This window comes from Anguilla rostrata, chromosome 3, assembly GCF_018555375.3.
Source record: "Anguilla rostrata isolate EN2019 chromosome 3, ASM1855537v3, whole genome shotgun sequence".
Lineage (NCBI taxonomy): Eukaryota > Metazoa > Chordata > Actinopteri > Anguilliformes > Anguillidae > Anguilla > Anguilla rostrata.
The window spans coordinates 20,635,188-20,654,258 of record NC_057935.1 but is presented as its reverse complement, the minus strand read 5'-3'; the positions used below and the strand labels follow the sequence as shown (position 1 = coordinate 20,654,258).

Genomic DNA, 19,071 nt, shown 5'->3' with positions numbered 1-19,071 from the left:
GTAGGACAAATTTTTTTTTAATTCTTGATTTGGCTCTGGACTGAATTTTAGATTTATAATCAAATAATTAACATGTGGTTAAAGTGCACATTCTCAGCTTTTATTAAAGGGAATTTTTATACATTTTGGTTTCACCGTGTAGAAATTACTGCACTTTTTATAAACAGACCCCCATTTCAGGGCACCATTGTATGTTCATGTATTTAACCAAAGGGAAGACAACAGTGAATTCTGATTACCCATTATGAACTTGTGTTTACCGGTGCCTGCCTACGGCAGATGGGTTCCCCCTCTGAGTCCGGTTCTGCTCAAGGTTTCTTCCAGCTATCAGTCAGGGAGTTTTTCTTGCCATTGTTGCCCTAGGCTTACTCTTTGGGGGCTGGTTCTCTGTAAAGCTGCTTTGTGACAAAGCTCCTTTGTCAAAAGCGCTATACAAATAAAATTGAAGTGAATTGTTCACTGTACCATTAATACCATACCACTAATGAGGATAGTTAAACAGACTTGATTTTATTGCAGAATAAATTCTCATCTTTCCCAACTGCAATCGTTTATTTTAAAAAGCACCAGATTTCACAGCTTCCGCGGAATTGGTGAAAATCTTAAAGGGATAGTCTAACTGTACTAAACGCACAGGGATCAAATTGGTATCAATCTTATTGTCTCACAATGGGTAAGATAGCCAAAAAGTGAATTTCCCAAAATGTGGACTATCCCTTTATGGAAAGTTCATAAAACTCCCCCCCCCGCAACCCCATCTCTCTCTCCCTCTCTCACACACACACACACACACATAAGTACCAACTTACAGAGCGACACTTGGACTTCAGTATGCTATTCGGTGTGTTTGTGTGTGTGCGTGTGTATGTGCCTGTGTCTGTACAGCTTATTTTTCAGGAGCGATATTTCCTGGACCTCAGTTGTGCAGAACCTTCTGCAGAACCTCACCGATAAATCTATGCAGTTACACTGTTTGCAGCACGGGTGATTGGACAGGCAGGGGAAACGGTCAGAGCCACACAGAAAATGGAGTGATGAGTGAATCTGTGTAGGACCCTGTGCTGCATGACGCCCTTGAGCTTGGCCAGCAAAATTTCTACATGGGAGCTGCTGACACAGACCTAACTGAACCCTCACCGGACGACTTACGAGCAGGCAAAATGGAGAATGGCTTTAAACTCCATCACTGCAAAGTGGATTGTCCTCAGGTACCAGAGGACGAAGACCACTGGAATCACGGGAAGTTACATCCTCAGTGTCTATAACGGCACTGTCAAACACTGTCACTGCCAAATATGCACTATCCCACAGGAGCTGCTTGGCCCAATGTCATCTATAATGGCTAATGGATCGGTCTACAATGTCACCCATAATGGCTAATGGATTGGACCATTTATCAGAGTGGGGAGAGATGAGCACATGACCTAACACCTCAGCCTCTCTATTAAATTTTTAATGGAAAGACAGATACCCAGGATTGCAATCTCCACTGCTGACATTCCGTAGTCCAACCATACACTTTTTCATGTTCTCATAGAAAACACAGTTTCACATCAAGCTTCAGTTCTCCTTCTACAATATTAGCTCGAAGGCTTAGCATTTCATTAGGTTATAATTAGATTAGGAGCACTAACCTTGGTGCTGCATTAATGTGACTAAGACAAAGAATAATTACAGGGGTTAAAGTAATTGAAATGAGGGTTAATCTTCTATCAGTTAATAAATTCTGAATTCGCATTAATTATTAAACGACTAAGATGATATAAATAGCTGATACTTTCACAGATCAAGTATGATAGACAGACAGACAGACAGACAGAATGATGCTGACAGTAACTGAGAAGAGCACACCAAATTCCACATTACAGAAGGTACATCCACCACTCTTGACTCTCTCAGATGATGGGTGTGATGATGGGTACATTTTCTCCATGTTGCAATGCCTGGTCTCTTGACTCCTCCTGCCTTTGGCTGTGTATCATGAGCATTTCACTGTAAGGTAGGGAGGGGGGAAGGCCTTCTGAAGGGAGGGGGATGAATGTGACAATCTGCCTTGTTAGGGTCCAGCTGGCCGCAGCACAAGCCAGCGGAAGCAGCAGCCGACTTTGGCCGCGTTCCCAAACCAACGCCCGTAGAGCCAGGACCAGGGATCTGCGACAGAGTGCTTAATGGACGCTCAGAGCACTACTCCGGGACCAGCGGGTTAGGGTGAGCGTGCTCTTCTCACTGGGGTGCGCTAAAGACCTCACGGGGGTTCGTCATGCGGAAGAATGAATCGTGTGATGGCGGAGACGTGCAAGCACACCGTTCCAAACCAACAGCTGCGGTGAGAGGTCTCGATTGGCGCTCGACTTCATAAAACAGATGGTGTGAAGACCCCCAAAACATTTCAGACAGGAATGCCTCACTGGCGGTTTACGCAGGCAGCCAAACGCGTCCCTAACTTGGCCACAGGGTGATGTTTGCACTCATTTCGGCTAAGCTGTGGGTATTCCACAACAAATAACTGATGAAGAAATGCCACTTAGAACTTATTTTCAAAACAACGGTGTCTCTTTAAAATCAATATCACTCCTGAAAGAACAGCAACAAGCTCTCATAAGAAGATCAATTAGGGAGGGTTAGATCAACAGATAATTGCTAGCTGTGAATCAGTGAGATGTGACATTTTGAGTTTGTGGGAGCGCAGACTAGCACGTGCTCAATCAGCCGCGGGTTCCCCTCACTCAGCAGCCCACAAGCTGGGGGGCCAGACGACAAACACTGCTGGTGCAGACCGGACACGGGTTCCCAGCAGACCGGAGGAATGGCTCTCGTTCAATAAGGCAAGGGAAGCCCTTTCAACCCAACCCTCCATCCATGAGCAACGCTGTGGCAAACTAGGGGGCGCCTGCCAACTCTGGCATGGTCAGGATTCAAACCCAGAACCTGGAGTGCATCACTGCACACATGATTAGTGTTTTAATAGAAGGCAACATCAGGGCGTCTCTGTGAAAATGCTGATAACTAGCATAAAACTTACATGGAGGAATGTTCATGCCAACCACTGTTTACACACTGGTAAAACCATAAAAACTTAACATGCAAATTATACTGATGTCAGGACACAATGAAATGCATCTGAATATTTCACTTTATATGCTAAATGTTTAAGCATCATAACACCTTTCTCCACATTCATTTATTGTTCTACCTGTCCCCAAAATGATATTTCCATCTTAATTCGTAGCTCCACTTTCTGTATCTATGCGGTAGAACTGATTGTATTGAGGAGAAATTCCCTGAAGGAAAGGGTGGGGCCATGCAAGTCCGTCAGTCTGGCGTGATTTAGTTATTTGCTGAACATACGATAAAATACATCTGGAGTGCAACATACAGAATCCACTAAAAGGCCAGATAAATTAGTAATAGCCACAAACTTCTCTGATTTGGTGAATGTTTGAACGCAAGTGAAATGGAAATGACTAAATACAGTCACTCCCTACGACTTATCTTATCGTCAACGGTGATGCTGAATAGGCTGAGTGAGTGGCTGAATTCAATAAAATGTCATCTGAATTGTGCTTTACCTAAAACAAGACGGCACGGCAGAGACAACGCGAAATGCAAAACAATACCCAATGGACACTCAGCTCTCTGCGATACATACTCCTCATTATTAAACAAGAAGCCGGTCACAGAAATATACAAATAGACACTGTTATATATTGGGAAAGTGTTACTTCAAAAAAGGCTATAGTACTGTATAAGCTTAAGAAAATGCGATTTACGCAGAATTAAAAGCTAATAAATAATTATGCAGCCTAAATCTCACACAGTAGCCTAATGGTTTGTGAGATACGATTCATGACATTATAGATAAAAATAGCCTATACATAGACTATCACCAAATGATACTAATATAAAATCCCACAATAATATGCTAAAAGAGCCTATACTCGGTGTGGATTTTTTTTACATTATTAAAACATTTCAAATAGTCCGTATATGTTTTATGTAGCCTGTATAATTAGGCCTACACATATTAAGTCATTTGTAGCCTACTCCTTGTATAATTAAAAAAAAAATACAGGATATAATAAAAATGCTATATATAGGTATACAGCCATCCATATGTCATTAAACATGAAATTGTAAAGTTAACATGCAAAATATTAATTTAGCCACAGTAAAGACTAACCTCCTTATGTAAAACTTTGCATGCGCTTATGCCAAATAATTAAGCGCGATGCAGATGAAGCCTATACGTTAACCTACAATCTAAATGTACTAGGCTACGTCCGTTGGTTTCCGCTGGCGTAACGTTTGGTCCTTTTGAGATAGACTATAACTGTTAAACGATAATCAGGTCAGATCTTTTTCTTTTATGCAGCAAATGCTCAAGAGTTTTGTTAACAAACAAAACTGTTTCGCAAGACTTGTTCATGCTTTGTTTATAATAGAGGTCAAACACCACAGGTGAACCTACCGTTATGACCACCGTGTCATCATTCCTGAATTTAGGGATGTATTGGTCTCCTCTTGTAATTTCTGATTCATTCAATGGCCTAAAACGGCACATTACTTTTACGCCGCACTCAGATGCATCAGCCATCTCAATCTGGACTGGCAAAATGATCAGTTAAACTTTCACAACCAGTTCAGAAGCAGGTATTATATCACCAGATCGTTAAAGAAAAACCCGACAGCCGCAGCACACCATTGTCACTTGGATATCAACAGCAGCCGAGCATCGCAATTAGCAGCGATCGAGATTGGTCCACTCGCGTATTTCCCCAGGTCCACGTATTTTAACCTACAATTCCAGGATAATTGAATTTAACTGTCGTGAAAAGACTAATTTGTTTCAGAACGCCAAGACGGTCATGTAAATGTCATTTAATTTATAGAAAAGACGAATGCTCCAGGTTAAAAAATGCATCCTCCAACCGGATTCGCCATCCTGCATCACCATCAAACACGAACCTTTCGCTCTCCTCCTGTCGTTTCTACCTAGAATTCCCCTGCGGGGGGGCTGATCTTGTTGCTTTAGCCTACATCACTCGCTCGCACATCTCATTCAATGGCGCGAGACAAGCAATGGATTGTGGGGCTCGTAGTTTGTGTAATAACAATAATAATAATAATAATAATAATAACAACTATTACTACATTCTAGGAGCATGTCAGTTATGTTGCCAAACAGGTACAATTTTTCAGAGGATTTGGGAAACAGTTTTTCAATAGATCAGCTTTAAATTTGCTGTTTTATACATGAAATATTTACTTAAAAGGTTCCAATTTATTATTTTTCTTTCATAGCTGACATATATATGCCTATATAACCAATGATGAAACCAATAGTCAAGACTGGTTTCTCCGGTTGTGACAGAAACTATTTTCCGGGTCATGCCTATGGACAAAAAAACATACAAAAGTACATTTAAGTCGTGAGAGATCCAAACCTTTTCCCAGGGGTATGAATTAGGTTATTAGGCTGTGATACAGTATTGACACAAGTGAGACACTAGACCACCACCAAAAAAAATGCTGTCTGCATTTGAATCTGTATTTTTCATGCTCACCTGACAATGACCAACTCAAAGAAGCATTTATGTGTGTAGTACTGTGCAGTAGTTACAACTGTATGCTACACTAATTTGGTACATGGAATTCCCCCCTGCAAGGCATCATCTTGTAATCAGGACACTGGCCTGGTGCAAATGGGGAGGGACATATCTTTGTTGGATAGGAGTTGTTCATTTTGGACCACACAATATTCAAGTGATAATTCATATGGACCTGCTGCGATTCAAAGCTGCTTTAGTGGTTTAATTGAAGGTGCAGTCAATTCCTCTATTTTGAGTGACAAGAGGGCTCTCACAAATGTGGTATTGTTCAAGATACTGTTCACTACTTGTTTTATGGCAGTGGTAGCCAACCCTGTCCTGGGAGATCTACCGTCCCTGTAGGTTTTCACTCCAACCATAACAAAGCACACTTCATTCAACAGCTAGAGATAATTGAGCTGCAAATTAGCAGAATTAGGTGTGCCAAATTAGGGTTGAAATGAAAACCAACAGGACAGTAAATCTCCAGGAACAGGGTTGGTTACCGCTGTTTTATGGGATTTTAGTCCCCCTAGACAATATATTGTGAGAAACAACCGTACATTTCTCAATTTCTCCTGAAGTACATTTGAAACCCTACATTAAAAGAACCGAGAGATCTCCCAGTGGGTTAAAAGAAAGCAAGAGTGCCACCTGCTGGTAGGGATGCTATAATTGATCTGGAAACCAAAGTCTGATCACCGATAACCCTTACAGCTTCAATAAAAAATGCAGTGTTACCCAATTAGGAGCAAAACACCAAGAAAAAGCTTTGGAAAAGATCCACATCAACAGACCACCTTCCCAAATAATTTAAGACAAAAGCCCTGAAAGGTCAAATCCCCTTGCGTTATACTGCATGCTGGTATTGTTGCCTCCTGTTTTAGGAAGTAGAATTTTGGGTGGTGAAATATTTTGCATCTGCAACAGAAGTCATACACCATAAAACACGTATCACATATCTTAACTGAACATTCTAATGGCGACGTGACAATCACTACCGGTAAATGAAAGCAATGGAGTCCTACAGACTGACAACTTTGGTTTTAAGTGACATGAAAAGGTTGTTTCCATGAGGAAAGAAGACGCCATCGCTGCATTCTCCTGATATGTACTAGTTTTATTTCCCTGCATGATTTTCTTCATAAATACTCCAAGTACAAGCAACAGGGGGAAACATCTGTCTGAAGCAGTGCATCAACTAATACTATCTAAATATGTTTCTACTGTTTGTACAGGAATTCACTACACCAATTTAACTATACTACAGGAGGCCCAACACTGATCCTCAGACACGTTTCCTTAGCTGTTACTTGGCTGGTGGCCACCAGAAAAAAAAAATAAAATAAAAATACAAGAGACTAGCCTTGATGCATTACCCCAACTCGGGCGATGCTCTGACAAGTTTCCAATAACCTGCAAGATTACACAACAGATATATCGATCCATACCGGTGTAATATGCATTCACGTAACCCCTGTTATGTATAAAAAAGGCAAATGTATGACGATTATTTTCCTCTTTTACACTTGGAGAACGAAAATGTAAGATGCATACATGTGCATTCTTTTTAAATAAAAAAATCTTAATAGTTCCTATGCGTTTTAACATTTTCTCTCCATTTACACATGTTCACAATCATTTAGGAACTGTTGATGCATTGACACTGGAACAAAATGACAATTTTAAAACATTAAAAAGCCACTCCTCCTCCATTAACCCTTTGAAAGCAATACAAATACTTCTCTCAATGGAAAAATGCACTAATATCTATTCAATTTATGAAACAAATGAACCAGGCAAAAGTTACTTTGCCATTAAAATAAAAAAGTACAAGAACTCTACGTTAACTCTGGCGATCTCCATGTTTTGTAGACACAAAATTTGATTTATTTGTACAAGATACAAAATGTAAACATTGCAAAATAAATAGTTAAAACAAGTGAGGCAGGACCCATTCTCTTGATCCCCCCAAACAGAATCGCTGCACCTAATGTTTCCTCCTCTGTCGGTTGCATTTTCAAGTGCAAAAGCATGATGACAAAATATCTAGAATTCAAGTAACAGAAATAACATACTAATGATACAAATATACTATTTTACAAGGTAGTGATATCCCCAATTTTACAAAAATGTACATTTATATATTTATATATTTATATATAGACAAATTTTCTTAATATTTTTGATATGCTGCAGTTGAATATAGGTCCATGTAAAAATGAGCAAAGACACAGAGGATGTGGAAGTCTGAGTTCATTCAGGGTCAGTGGAGTGGTTCTGTCATGCGTCATGTGAGCGCTGACGGCTATGTGACCTCCATGGCGACTGTGGTGTCCGACATTCCGTTCAGAGCCAGCCTCTCGCGCTCGTGGTTCTCTCTGCGAAAGAGGAGCGATAAAAATCAGTAAAACCTTCTGCTTGTTTTACACAGGTAAACAATTCCATCATAACGCTTCAGTACAGTGCAATTTGGCAGACATGTCTAAAGCATTCCAAAAAATACATAGTAGACCCTTGCTTTGGAGGTCACACTTCAAAATTAGCTTGTGGATGGTAAACCCACCTTCGGGAAAGCAGAGGCTGCGGTAAACTAAGGGTTAAGGCCTCAAAACAACCTTCCCTTCATGCGCACATCAAATTTAACATCAAACACACCTGGATAAATTTCATGTCAAAAACCAAGGTTCGAAGCCAGGGTTGGCTGAGTCATAAAGCTTGAAAAGAAATCTGCAACTCGCTTGACGAGGGATTGCCAAGAATTAACACTAAAGTGTTAATGATAAGCACTGATAAACCTCTTCCACTGAGAATTAAAATCACCTGGAACTGCAGTGCACCTGACGTGATAAAAACACACACGGACACACACACGTTACACACACGCGCGCACGCACGCACCCACACACCCGGCTGGCCCTCAGACGGGCTGCGGCCGCGGGGCGGACCTGGCCATGCCGCCGATGCCGCTGGCGGGCGTGACTTTGGGGGGCCGCTCCAGGGCGGTGGCGGCGACGGTGGCCAGCTTTAAGGCGGACGGCGAGGGGGCCGAGGCCCGGCCCACCAGGGGCAGGTTGACGGGGGACACGGCGCTGACGTTGCTCAGGTGCGCCCCGCCCGGCAGGGACAGGGGGGCGCCGGGGGCCGAGCCGGCCCGGAGCAGCTGCGCCGGGGCCGAGGGGGGCGAAGCGGTGCTGCTGGTGGAGTGGGGCGGTTTGGAGGTCCCTGCAAGAGGAAATGGACCCAGACTCTTAGCAGGCTGCAGCACTCAACACCTTAATGAACCTTTAACAATTTAAAGAAGAGCACAGGACAACATGACATTCAGATAAGTTAAACTCCATGGTGTGTGGCAGTCTTCTTTATTATATAAAAATGGATCTATCATGAGAACAAAAAAGACTCATTTCATTTTCATTTAAACAGTCTCATTTTACAGCCATTTCCACTTTCCAACCACTGCAACAATGTCTCAGCACAACGCCCTTTACAGGTTCCACTTTTCACCAAGGCTGGGAACAATCGCTTAAACTGGGAAGTGCTCAACTTACCACCAAAAGAGGGACTGCTGGCATATACATATCATCCAAACTGAGCGTAAAACGTCCCAGCCTCTGTTCTAACGGTCTACACTGAAGACCTGAATGTGGCCGTGAAGCAGCCTGGGCTTCAGAGCCAGCCGAATCAGTGCGCACCTGAAGCCTGGAGGACGCCGTTGACCCCGTGGGTTCGGGGATCCCTGCCGGCCTCGGGGGCCCCCGGCGCGGAGGCGCTGATCACGGCCGAGGCGGCGAAGTGGGCGCTGGCCGAGTCCAGGGTTTTCGACGCTCGGCCCGACGGGCCCGGCACCTGCTGGACGGGAAGCGGCGAGGGTCAGAGGTCACGGAACCGCAAGGCCACGGGCTTTTAAACATCCACGGTTTCAGTAATGAGCCCAGGGGTTTCAGTGGAGATAAAACCGCACACTGGCCAGTATACTTCAGCATACTTTAAGTATAACTATATTAACTTCAATAAAGTATGCTAAATTACATAGTAGTATTCTTCAAGGACAATTCAGTCTCATGGTTTTTCAAATGGGTGGATTTACAACAGAGAAAAAACTATGCATTTTCTGTCAGTAATTAAGAACGCAAAGAAAAAAAAAACAGCCATAAAATTGAACGGACATGAGAGAAAAAACATTCATACTGTGCCATTCTTTGAGGATTAATGTTTGTAGCAGCTCACTTCAGTCTTGTGTACCGGATTACACAAATTAGCACAAGGGGACACAGCAGGCCAAGTTGAAGAGCAGGTACTGTATGTGCAGCTATTGGGGATCCAAATAAACAACCTCATTTTTTTGCAGGCCTCTGGAGGTCAGTGTGAGGGCAGGTACCTGCGCGTTGAGACGCACTGGCGGAGAGGCATGCTGGGACAGCGGCTTGTGTCGCAGCTGGGCCAGCTGCTGCTTCTGCATCTGAGCCAGCTGCTGCTGGTGAGTGTGGTACTGCTCCTCAGTGATGCCGCCTGCAACCGGGGAAACCGCAGAGTTCAGAGGTCAGCCGAGTGAGGGAGACGGCAGGCAGCGTCCGCTTCGCTTCCTGTCCAGTTGCCACTTAACAGCGGCTTTCAATGTTGGAAATTGGGCAAAAAATGATCTTAAATACAAAGTCTCAAGGCAGTGGGATCTGCTGGATAGGTACAACCTTGTCCCTCTGGTATGTTACAATCAGTCAATTTTAAAGCCAGAGATAGAGACACAATCGCCTTCCATTTGCATTCTAGGATACCTTTAAATTACCCAACATTCCAAAAACTCTCAGTTTAATTTCTCTCAAACTGTAACAACCATTTTTTGACAAACACAAACTCCGCAAGTTGCCCTGTCTTCCAGCCCAGATAAAAGGGATTCCATGTTTACGAGACTAAGCGCTCAGAGAAAACCTCCCAGTCCAGTCATATTTACGGCAGAAATGAACGCTGAGCATTAACATACGACTTTGCTGTTGACATTGCTGATCTCTTCGGCAGATAATGAGACGGTAAATCACGCTGTCGCTACATCTCACTACTATTTAATTCATGAGAGCGCTGTGCATATGTGCCACATTAATGCACCTCTACAGAGACGTTCAGACGCGGTGTACTGCAATCAACGGACGACAGCCCGCAAAACACGCCATCTGCTTAGTACAAACAGCCAGCTGATATTCATTAGACTGTTAATATGCTTGTTAATAGGCTGCAAATGAACGTCCCTGCAGCACAACGGTGGTCTGAAGAACCCTCGTAGCGAGGCAGGACGTACAGGAAGTGAAGAACAAGAAGTAAGGAAAGACGGGCGGACCTGGAGGCGGGTTCTTGGGAGCGCTGGGCGCGGCCGCGGAAGTGTCCGTGAGCCGGTCGCTCGGAGCCGCCGCCGCTCTCCTCCCCGCGCCCCCGTCGGCGGCGTCGTGGTCGTCGCCGGCGTCCCGGGCTGGGCGGGGCCGCGGCCTGAAGCAGCGCCAGCGGCACGTCCGGATGTTCTCCAGGATCTCGGCCAGGGAGCCGGCCTTGGCGGCGGGGAGCGGGCCGGAGGCTGCGGGCCGCGCGGCCGGGTCCGAGCCGTCCCCGGCGGAGGCGAACACGTCCGGGTCCAGCCGCTTCAGGACGCGGTCGTGCTCGGACGACGCCCGGTCCAAAATCACCCTGGAGACACACAAGGGGGGGGGGGGGGGGGCACGAGCGAGTTCCGTGAGGAGCGGAACCATTTGGAGACGGAAAAGTGCTGTGCGAGCTCTCTTACTGGATTCTACACCTTCCCAGACATCACAAACTGCAGAATTTCCCATTCCTGATTTAATTTGCTCGTCTGCACTCTGCGGAATCAATAGCACAGGCTGCAGCAAAGTGCACACAGGCTGCAGCAACACACACGCACACCACACACACACACACACGCACAACACAAACACAGACAACACCCACACACACAGAGCACGCGCACACACACACACACACACACACACACACACACACACACACACACACACACACACACAACACACACGCAATCAGAGCACACAACACAAACACACACAGGAGGATCGACGAGAAGCTAAAAACACAACGGCATTTAAACGCAGAGCCGCAGGAGGTGAGGTCAGGGCTCCATACAGGGCAGGGAAGTTCAGGCTCCACGTGGGGTGCGGGGAGGGGGGGTTTGGGGTACGTACCGGCCGCCTCTGCCCACCCTGCGGCGGGCGAGGCCCACGCAGCGGCGGGGGACGGACAGCGCGGTGAGGCAGTGTCTGAGCCGCAGCTCCCGCTGCCCCGCCACCTCCGGGGGGCGCTCCCACAGGGGGGAGCCGCTGCGGTCCTCACAAGGCTGTCGGGGGGGGAGGGGGCGGGGGGAATAGAACCAGTACAATCTTTAGCACCTATGCCATTAACTCTGCTGCCCTCCTCCATTTCTCTCCTTAAAAATCTTATGCAGCATCATCTCAAAGTAAGATTTCCAACCTGCAAAAGCCAAGTTACTCTGGCCTGTGTTTTACACATTTTACAGATGGACATCTACAATTCAGATTCAGGACCTCATTCAAAGCGACAAAGGCAAGAATGAACACTACAATCCTCCGCTTACCCTAGTAGTTCTTTAATAAGCATGTCTGTTTAATAGAGGTTAATGTCTGTAATGGTATTTCATCAATTTCGTCACTCTTTAGCCATTTGTTGAGCCGGATCTTCAAAAAAAGGGAAAGACAGCTTTACTTACAGCATAGTACTGACACCCAGCTTTCCTCCTGAAGCCAAACAACCCGTCCGGATCGTTCTCCTCATCGGGTTCTGAGGCCGGGGACTGGATCTGTTAGGAGGGAAACACACACACACACTCAAATGTTTGATCTGTGGAAATGGGACAGGGGGCCTTTGGGATGCGAATGACATGAAAAGCCTGTCAGCAAGGTAAACCGTAACGCGTGGAGACACCTGGCATCAAACCAATCACAGGCCGTTATCCGCCGAGGCAGCGCAGGCGACTCTGCGGGCCTCACCTGAGGGTAGTCCTCCTCCCCGGAGCTGTGGAAGTCGTACTGCTTGATGTCCCGCTTGCTGATGGCGGCCCGGTGGACGGGGTGACACTGCTGCCGCAGCACGTCCAGCTTGGTCTTCTTCTGGTACTTCTTCTTGGGCCGGACGAAGTCGAAGGGCAGCTCGTCCTTGACCGCGATGTGATGCGGACGCTGAGAGAAAGCGCACGGTCCAGCGTGAGAACAGACAAGGAGGGGAACTGACCGTTCAGACAGCCTGCCTTCACAAGAGAGACTCAGCCACTGAGTCAAGCCAGGACCTGAAGCTCTAGAGGGTCCCTGCTTCTACTACAAAAGCTGGCGAGCTAATGCCCGTGTTAAAAATGTCTGCCTTTACCTTTGTTTTATTCTCTATTTTGTGGCGATTTCCATTCGGCAGACATATTGGCGAGGTGTAAATGGACTTCTCTGTCCGAGGAATGGCCAGCTGGTTGAGAATCTCCCCTCCAAAGTCGCCAATCTGATACCTGACGAAATTAAGGATAAACGAGTAAAAGTCTGAACACACTAAAAGGAGAGTAAACAAATGCACTGAAAAATTACACAAGCACACGCACACACACACACACACACACACACACGCACGCACACGCACGCACACGCACGCACACGCCAATCACTTTAGCGGCACGGCTGAAAATTAGCTGTCGGGTGACAAAGGCTATAAATTAGCCAGGGAAACAAGCCCTCCCCACTCGCAGCTTACTAATACAGGTGTCCCTCAGCACTGAAACACATCACTGCAAGGATCTGAGCAACACGGCATGACTGGACAAAAACAGGGTGATTCATAACCCTGTTAAGGGGTAGTAATAATAATAATACATGTTATTTATACAACACCTTTCTAGAGCCCAAGGTCGCTCACCAAGGTTAAAATCAATTCACAATGATAAGCAGTGTTCACAGAAAGCAAACTAAAATACAAAGAAGCATAAGGGCAATAAAGACTGTGCATACAGAAAATAAAAACATCGATAAGGTACCCAACAATGAACAAGATCGATAGAAAAGGGCTGATCATACGGTGAGCTATGAGTATATAGCTCCAGTGCTGGACAGTCACAGTGTTTCCAGGTATCTGCAGTTTCTAGCCAATAAGTCGCTTACATTGAAAACATACCGAAGAATCACCAAAACCCAGTGCGTGGTTATGTGGGCAGTGCCAGGGAATTATGCGTGTGTAAGATCAGGGCTTTCTACAAGGGTGAAATCAAGACCTTGTACATAGCTAAAATCAGGGCATTGAACAAGGGGAAAAAACCAGGGCCTAATACATGGGTAAAAATGATGGCCTTACACATGGATAAAATCACAGTTAGATTATTATAGAAGGGTGTATCAGGTGTTCTCTGACCTTTTCTCCACCACTTCCAAGGTCAGATGAAGCAGCTCTCGTTTGGACTTCTCTCTTCTTTTGATCATCTCCAGGATAGTGACGGCCGTGCTGAACTCCCTCCTCAGCTTCAGCATCTTCTCATAGGATGCCTCGTCGTTCTTACGGTTCTGCCAATGAGGTTAAAGGGGGTAAAAAAAAAGGGGGTGGGGTTGGGAGTCTTTCAGTCAATCTTAAAAGCAGCTGAAGATAAGGGAATAACCACATCCCACAGCTTCTGCCCTGCCCGAATACGCGAGCCCCTCCCTCACCTTCCTGGTCTGCATCTTCTCGGTCCGCCGGCGGAACGCCACGTAGGGGTCGTTGTTGGTGGAGCCGTCCCGGTTCTCCTGTTTGATGAGCGGGATGAGAGAAGGCCCCCGGCAGTTCTTCCTCTTCCTCACCCAGTAGTCGTAGACCGACTTCAGGAGGCAGTCATCCTCGTTCAGCAGCAGTTTGGCTTCTTGCAGAGTGACGAGCTGGAGAGGAGAAGAGAGAACGGAAGAGGGAGGGAGAAGTCAAAAGAAGGGAGGAAGTTTGGAGGGAAGAGAGGGCAGGAGGGAAAGAAGGGGAGAGAGGAAGAAAAGAGAAGACGGGGGAAAGAAGGAGGGAGTGGGTAGAGGGAGATGACAAATAGAGATTATTCTCTTCGAAAATCAGCAAATTACACACCACGTGCCAAAAAGCACATTGATGGTTCCAGATTTAAACAAACAGCAAAGTGCAATAAGACACCTGCACATCCATGGAACACCAAATCATAAAATATTTAGGATAACAGCATTATAGGCATAGTTGAGTAAATATAGATTAATGGTATTTACTTTTGTTTTCAATACAAATTGCTGGTTTTTACAAGTAACTGCACCATAATTGATTATACATGGGCCTTCTGTGCCGTGCCTATTTGGTGACATCACATGTTGTATTCCTGAGACTAACGCTGACATTCTCCACTTTCCTAAGTCACTCATGATGAGAGTGTCTGCTGAGTGAACGTAATGTTGAGTAAAGGTGTGACAGAAAGGGATACCTGGTTGGCACTGGCTTTTTCTAGCCTGTCGACCATGACTTCAAACTGGAACGGTTTAATCTCCATCTTCCTGTTCAGCCTGTTGAGAAGGGTTTCGTCTTCGGAGTCCATGTCGTAGTCGGGCTGCTCGTTGTCCAGGCTGAACGCTGGGGGGACAAACATGATAAGGCTCTCGGTGTCATCGTACAGGCAAAAAAAAAAAAAACCTTAAGCGAGCGCAATTTTCTGTTTATTACAGCAGGGCTTATCCCGCTGGGCAAATAAACATCAGCAACCAGCCGTTCAGCAAACGTGCTGAACTAATCTTTATATGTGACTGAACCAAATGCGTGTGGCTAACCGCTCGGCTCAGCGTGTGTCAGTGCTTTAAAGACCCCAAGGCAAAAAAACCCCAAAAAACGATGATACTAAAACCCGCAGCATCTGCATCTGTGATTAACAGCCGTGCAGAAATGGACAAGAGTGCCTGTGCATTTCACTCCTGTACTTTAAAACATCAGAGCGCGCATGAGAGGGAGGCAGGCACGCGGGTCCCTGACCCCTGGTCGGAGGGCCACTCACGCTGGATGTGGATGAGCTGCTTGGGAACATGGCACTCCCCTTTGTACAGACGGTCGTAGTAGGTGATGTTGCTCTCGGCCTCCGGCACCGGGATGACCATGCTGTCCTTCTTCTCCCGGAACACCTGCTGCGCCGAAATGGCCCTCTGCAAGTGGTGCTCCTGCGACACAGGGGGTGGGGGGAGAGAGGGGGCCGCTTACCAAACGCACCGTGGCAAAGGTCACCTGTGACCGGGAGGCCTTCCGTTGGGTCCCGCCGCTGAGGGCGGCCTTTCACCGCGCCAACGATGAAACGCGCAGCAGAAAATGCAGGGGGCGTGCAAATGTTCCGCCACCACTGCATGTGCGGTTTGAGTTGGAAAGATGCAAAATGAAACTCAGATGCCTACCCACTGCGGTAAAATGTTTAACTTTCATCACTTTAATGCCAGAACTTCCTATGTGACTGAATGCGTGACAGCGATGTGGGCCAAACCTCCATAAAGTCCTTACAAAGGAAATACGTCTGTCCTGCCACAAAATTAAACCTGGAGGAAGTATAAAAGTAAAGGTCATTTACATGGCACATGCTCGGGGCATCCAAAACAAGATACGTGCCTTTTCAAATAAGATGCATATTAACCAGAAATTTTGCATCAACTGAAAGCTTCAAAGAGTTTACAGACTCTCTATTACTGCAGATTGGATAAACGCACACTCAGTGTGAATGCGGCTCGGCACTGATCCCCCTTTAAGCCCACGTTCTACACGCAGCCTATACTCAAAATGATCAAGGTAAAACTATTGATCGTCATCAAGAGGGGTCTCTTAGGCCTGCTTAACCTCGTCTGCGGTCTCCTGCCTCTTTGATCAGCCCAGCTGTCCCACGCGCTGATCCGAGATCAGCAGAAGTGCTTGTACGGGGGTGTTTTGAGTGTCACGCTCCTACTGAAGTTGTTTTAGGCTGTGTGGATCAGTCAGGGCTGAAACCAGGGTGATGAAAGGCAGTGCTGGGTCCTTCCCCCGAGCGTCAGAATGGGCTGCACATCGCAAACGTTTTCTTAAAAGGAAGAGGGTGATCCACATCATAAGCAGAGGGAAACTTCTTTCTCCACAATGGAGCGATTGAGGGTCAAAATTATCCGCGTACAGGCGACTACATCAGAAGGGTTAAAACTGTATTTTTGCCACAAATTAAGTACCCAAATTTCAACAATGATGCACTCGTGAAGACCCAGCCAATTCACCAAGGGACTTATTTCGTATGAGTAGTCCTCGTTTGCAAACAATTTGGGCATACCCTGTTGAAGTATAATTACTATTTATCTTTGTGTTGACTTGTGGGAACAGCAAACATGACAGATTGAAACCTGTGATTGTCACAAGGAACCTGACAAAAAAGGAGAGCCTCAAGTCAAATAATTAAGTCTCAGTAAGCCTGACAAGGATACCTCTACCTGTAAAGATAATAGTCTAAACACATATAAGCTAAAGTTACTGCAATTCACATTAAATAAATGGGTGAGTGAAAAATCAAGCAAGGCATCATTGGATTACCTGGGCAATCATCTTCAAGTACGACTTAAAACCGCTAAGGTGTAAGATCACAAAAACGTGATTAGAATATTCTTAACTGAACATTATAAAGTTGATGTAGAAATCAGTAATAGCTTAATATAGTTCTAGAAGACTGACTTTGAATTCTGGGGCATTTCAAAGCGATTCTAAGCCTTAAAAGCAAATATACCTTAGCTTTTCAAGCTAGTGCTACAAAACTACAAAGATTCTGAAACCAGCTAGTAATAACTGCAATTTAAATTCCAGCTAACGTGCTTCATTCCCAAGGGCAAGTGATGGGTTTATTTGTAAAACCAAGGACTTGGTGTTTCTCCACACACACTAACGTAGATGGAGGGCCAGTTGCGTCACAACAAAATGATGTCACGAGGATGGAACATTGTGAATGAATGGGCGAGCTGCAGCATCTCTAGCTAGTAACTAGCCAAAAGATTTCTGTAGCTACCTAGCTAGCTAAACACAAGCCAAATAATTCGTAATCGGAGTAACGTTATGTTTCTTTCCATTGTGTAAAGCAATGACAAATTAACAGCGTTAACGCTGATGCCACGTGATTAATGGCGGGATTTAGCCCGTTAGCTAGCACGCTAATCTACGTAAAATGCTTCCAATTTATTAATGAACGTAGCACTACGCAAAGCCAACTTCTCTTCTAAACCTGACTTGCTGACTTCCTTGCGTAAACTACGCTACCTCGGAACAAAGATGGATGAGTCACAAAAACCGACGAAGCCCAAAAGTGACTCGGCTGGGATTCACGAAGACAGCTGCGCATACTTACAAACGCTCTATTTCTATCAAAAGCAGCCATTCTACGCGAAATGCTTTGAATACGCCATTAGTGTAAAAATTGCGGACTCACATCCCGATTTCTTACGCAGACTACGTACAATGCACGGCCTATTGTACGCACAACACCAAACAACGTTAGTATTTTTCCGTAAGTACGTAGAGAATACGAACACCCAGCTTTACTCTCAAATTAATAACAATTACCGTGTCAAAAACGTTTTCTTACCGACTCTTCTTCTTTCTCCATCCCCGTTGGCATTTGCGGGACAGCTCGGTTGATGGAGACGCAGTCGTTAAGGTCCGGAAGGTCTTTATCGCGGTATACGGGGAGAGGTTTGGCGGCGTCTAGCGCTCGCGCCCGGAACGATAGTTTACTCATTGTTTTCGCCTATCACAATAACACAAGATGTGGAGGAAACATTTATCCTGCCAGAATTCAGTCAAAAACTCGGTCCAAAGCCACAGGGCACCCGAATATTTCCACCACGGTCTGACTCATGGGCTCCCATTGGCACGGAATCCAGTACAAGAAGCCATTTCTTATCGAGTTTTGCTGGTTTTAAAACCTATTTTCTCTCGGCCGATCTGCTCCCTGCGCCATGGAAAACATGGCGGACATTTCCACACAGCGGCAAAGTGATCCCGACAGCCAACGCGAGACACCCGAAGAACATGGGCCGTGGCGCTGCGCGCGCAGCTCATACAACATGCAACAGAAGTGCTTAGCGAGCTACGAATCATACGTAACATGCAAAGCAGACGCACAAGTACCATATTAACATGCCAGCAATATCCGACTCGCACCTTCGTGCCACTAAGTGAACAACTGTCTTCTACTGGATGATCATAATCGAAAAAGAAAAGTGATGTTCGTTCGTTCCTCAACATGAAAATACAATATACGCTATCTTATTTAATTAAGAAGCTGTTTGTACAAATCATAGCATATAAAAAAATGTGCACATACTCTTTTAGAACGATTATTTGAAATTCCAGTTGTTGAACTATGTCATATTCAGACTTTCATACTTTATTTACATTCCAAATGCTATTCTTATTAGGAACTAAACAAGTGCATTGCTTGTTTGGATTTTTTTTTTAGCCTACT

At 45.5% G+C, this 19,071-nt stretch overlaps 2 protein-coding genes across 5 annotated transcripts in view; both read right to left on the bottom strand.

The window, feature by feature from the left end:
• kif5c (kinesin family member 5C) overlaps positions 1–4,998 on the bottom strand; it is a 35,829-nt gene extending 30,831 nt beyond the window's left edge. Inside the window, exon 1 of the mRNA XM_064326685.1 lies at positions 4,469–4,998. Within this exon, the coding sequence (XP_064182755.1) occupies positions 4,469–4,594 (126 nt within the window). The 5' untranslated portion in view covers positions 4,595–4,998. The remainder of the gene's footprint in view (positions 1–4,468) is intronic.
• A 2,451-nt stretch (positions 4,999–7,449) lies between these two features.
• On the bottom strand, positions 7,450–18,691 carry epc2 (enhancer of polycomb homolog 2 (Drosophila)). Of its 4 annotated transcripts, none has more exons than XM_064326682.1 (14): positions 18,190–18,691; positions 15,616–15,775; positions 15,055–15,200; positions 14,294–14,500; positions 14,004–14,152; positions 12,984–13,113; positions 12,611–12,799; positions 12,331–12,420; positions 11,789–11,940; positions 10,921–11,261; positions 9,970–10,100; positions 9,284–9,437; positions 8,537–8,813; positions 7,450–7,969 (listed from the first exon to the last, which is right to left on the bottom strand). In XM_064326682.1, the coding sequence occupies exons 1-14, from the start codon at positions 18,340–18,342 to the stop codon at positions 7,897–7,899; spliced, it is 2,352 nt and encodes a 783-aa protein (XP_064182752.1). In that variant the 5' UTR covers positions 18,343–18,691; the 3' UTR covers positions 7,450–7,896. The 4 variants fall into 4 exon arrangements, with proteins under 4 accessions (XP_064182752.1, XP_064182753.1, XP_064182754.1 ...); XM_064326683.1 differs by having other exon boundaries at positions 8,490–8,813; positions 9,284–9,440; positions 18,190–18,690; XM_064326684.1 differs by having other exon boundaries at positions 8,498–8,813; positions 9,284–9,440; positions 18,190–18,690.
• Between the last annotated feature and the right edge of the window lie 380 nt (positions 18,692–19,071).

Excerpts from the sequence above, each read along its gene's own strand:
- epc2 (XM_064326681.1), bottom strand. The coding sequence starts at position 18,342 with ATGAGTAAACTATCGTTCCGGGCGCGAGCGCTAGACGCCGCCAAACCT. Across the intron at positions 11,262-11,788 it reads AGGGTGGGCAGAGGCGGCCG|GGTGATTTTGGACCGGGCGT; the intron begins GTACGTACCCCA and ends GTGTGTCTCCAG. Across the intron at positions 9,441-9,969 it reads CAGTGCGTCTCAACGCGCAG|CAGGTGCCGGGCCCGTCGGG; the intron begins GTACCTGCCCTC and ends CTTCCCGTCCAG.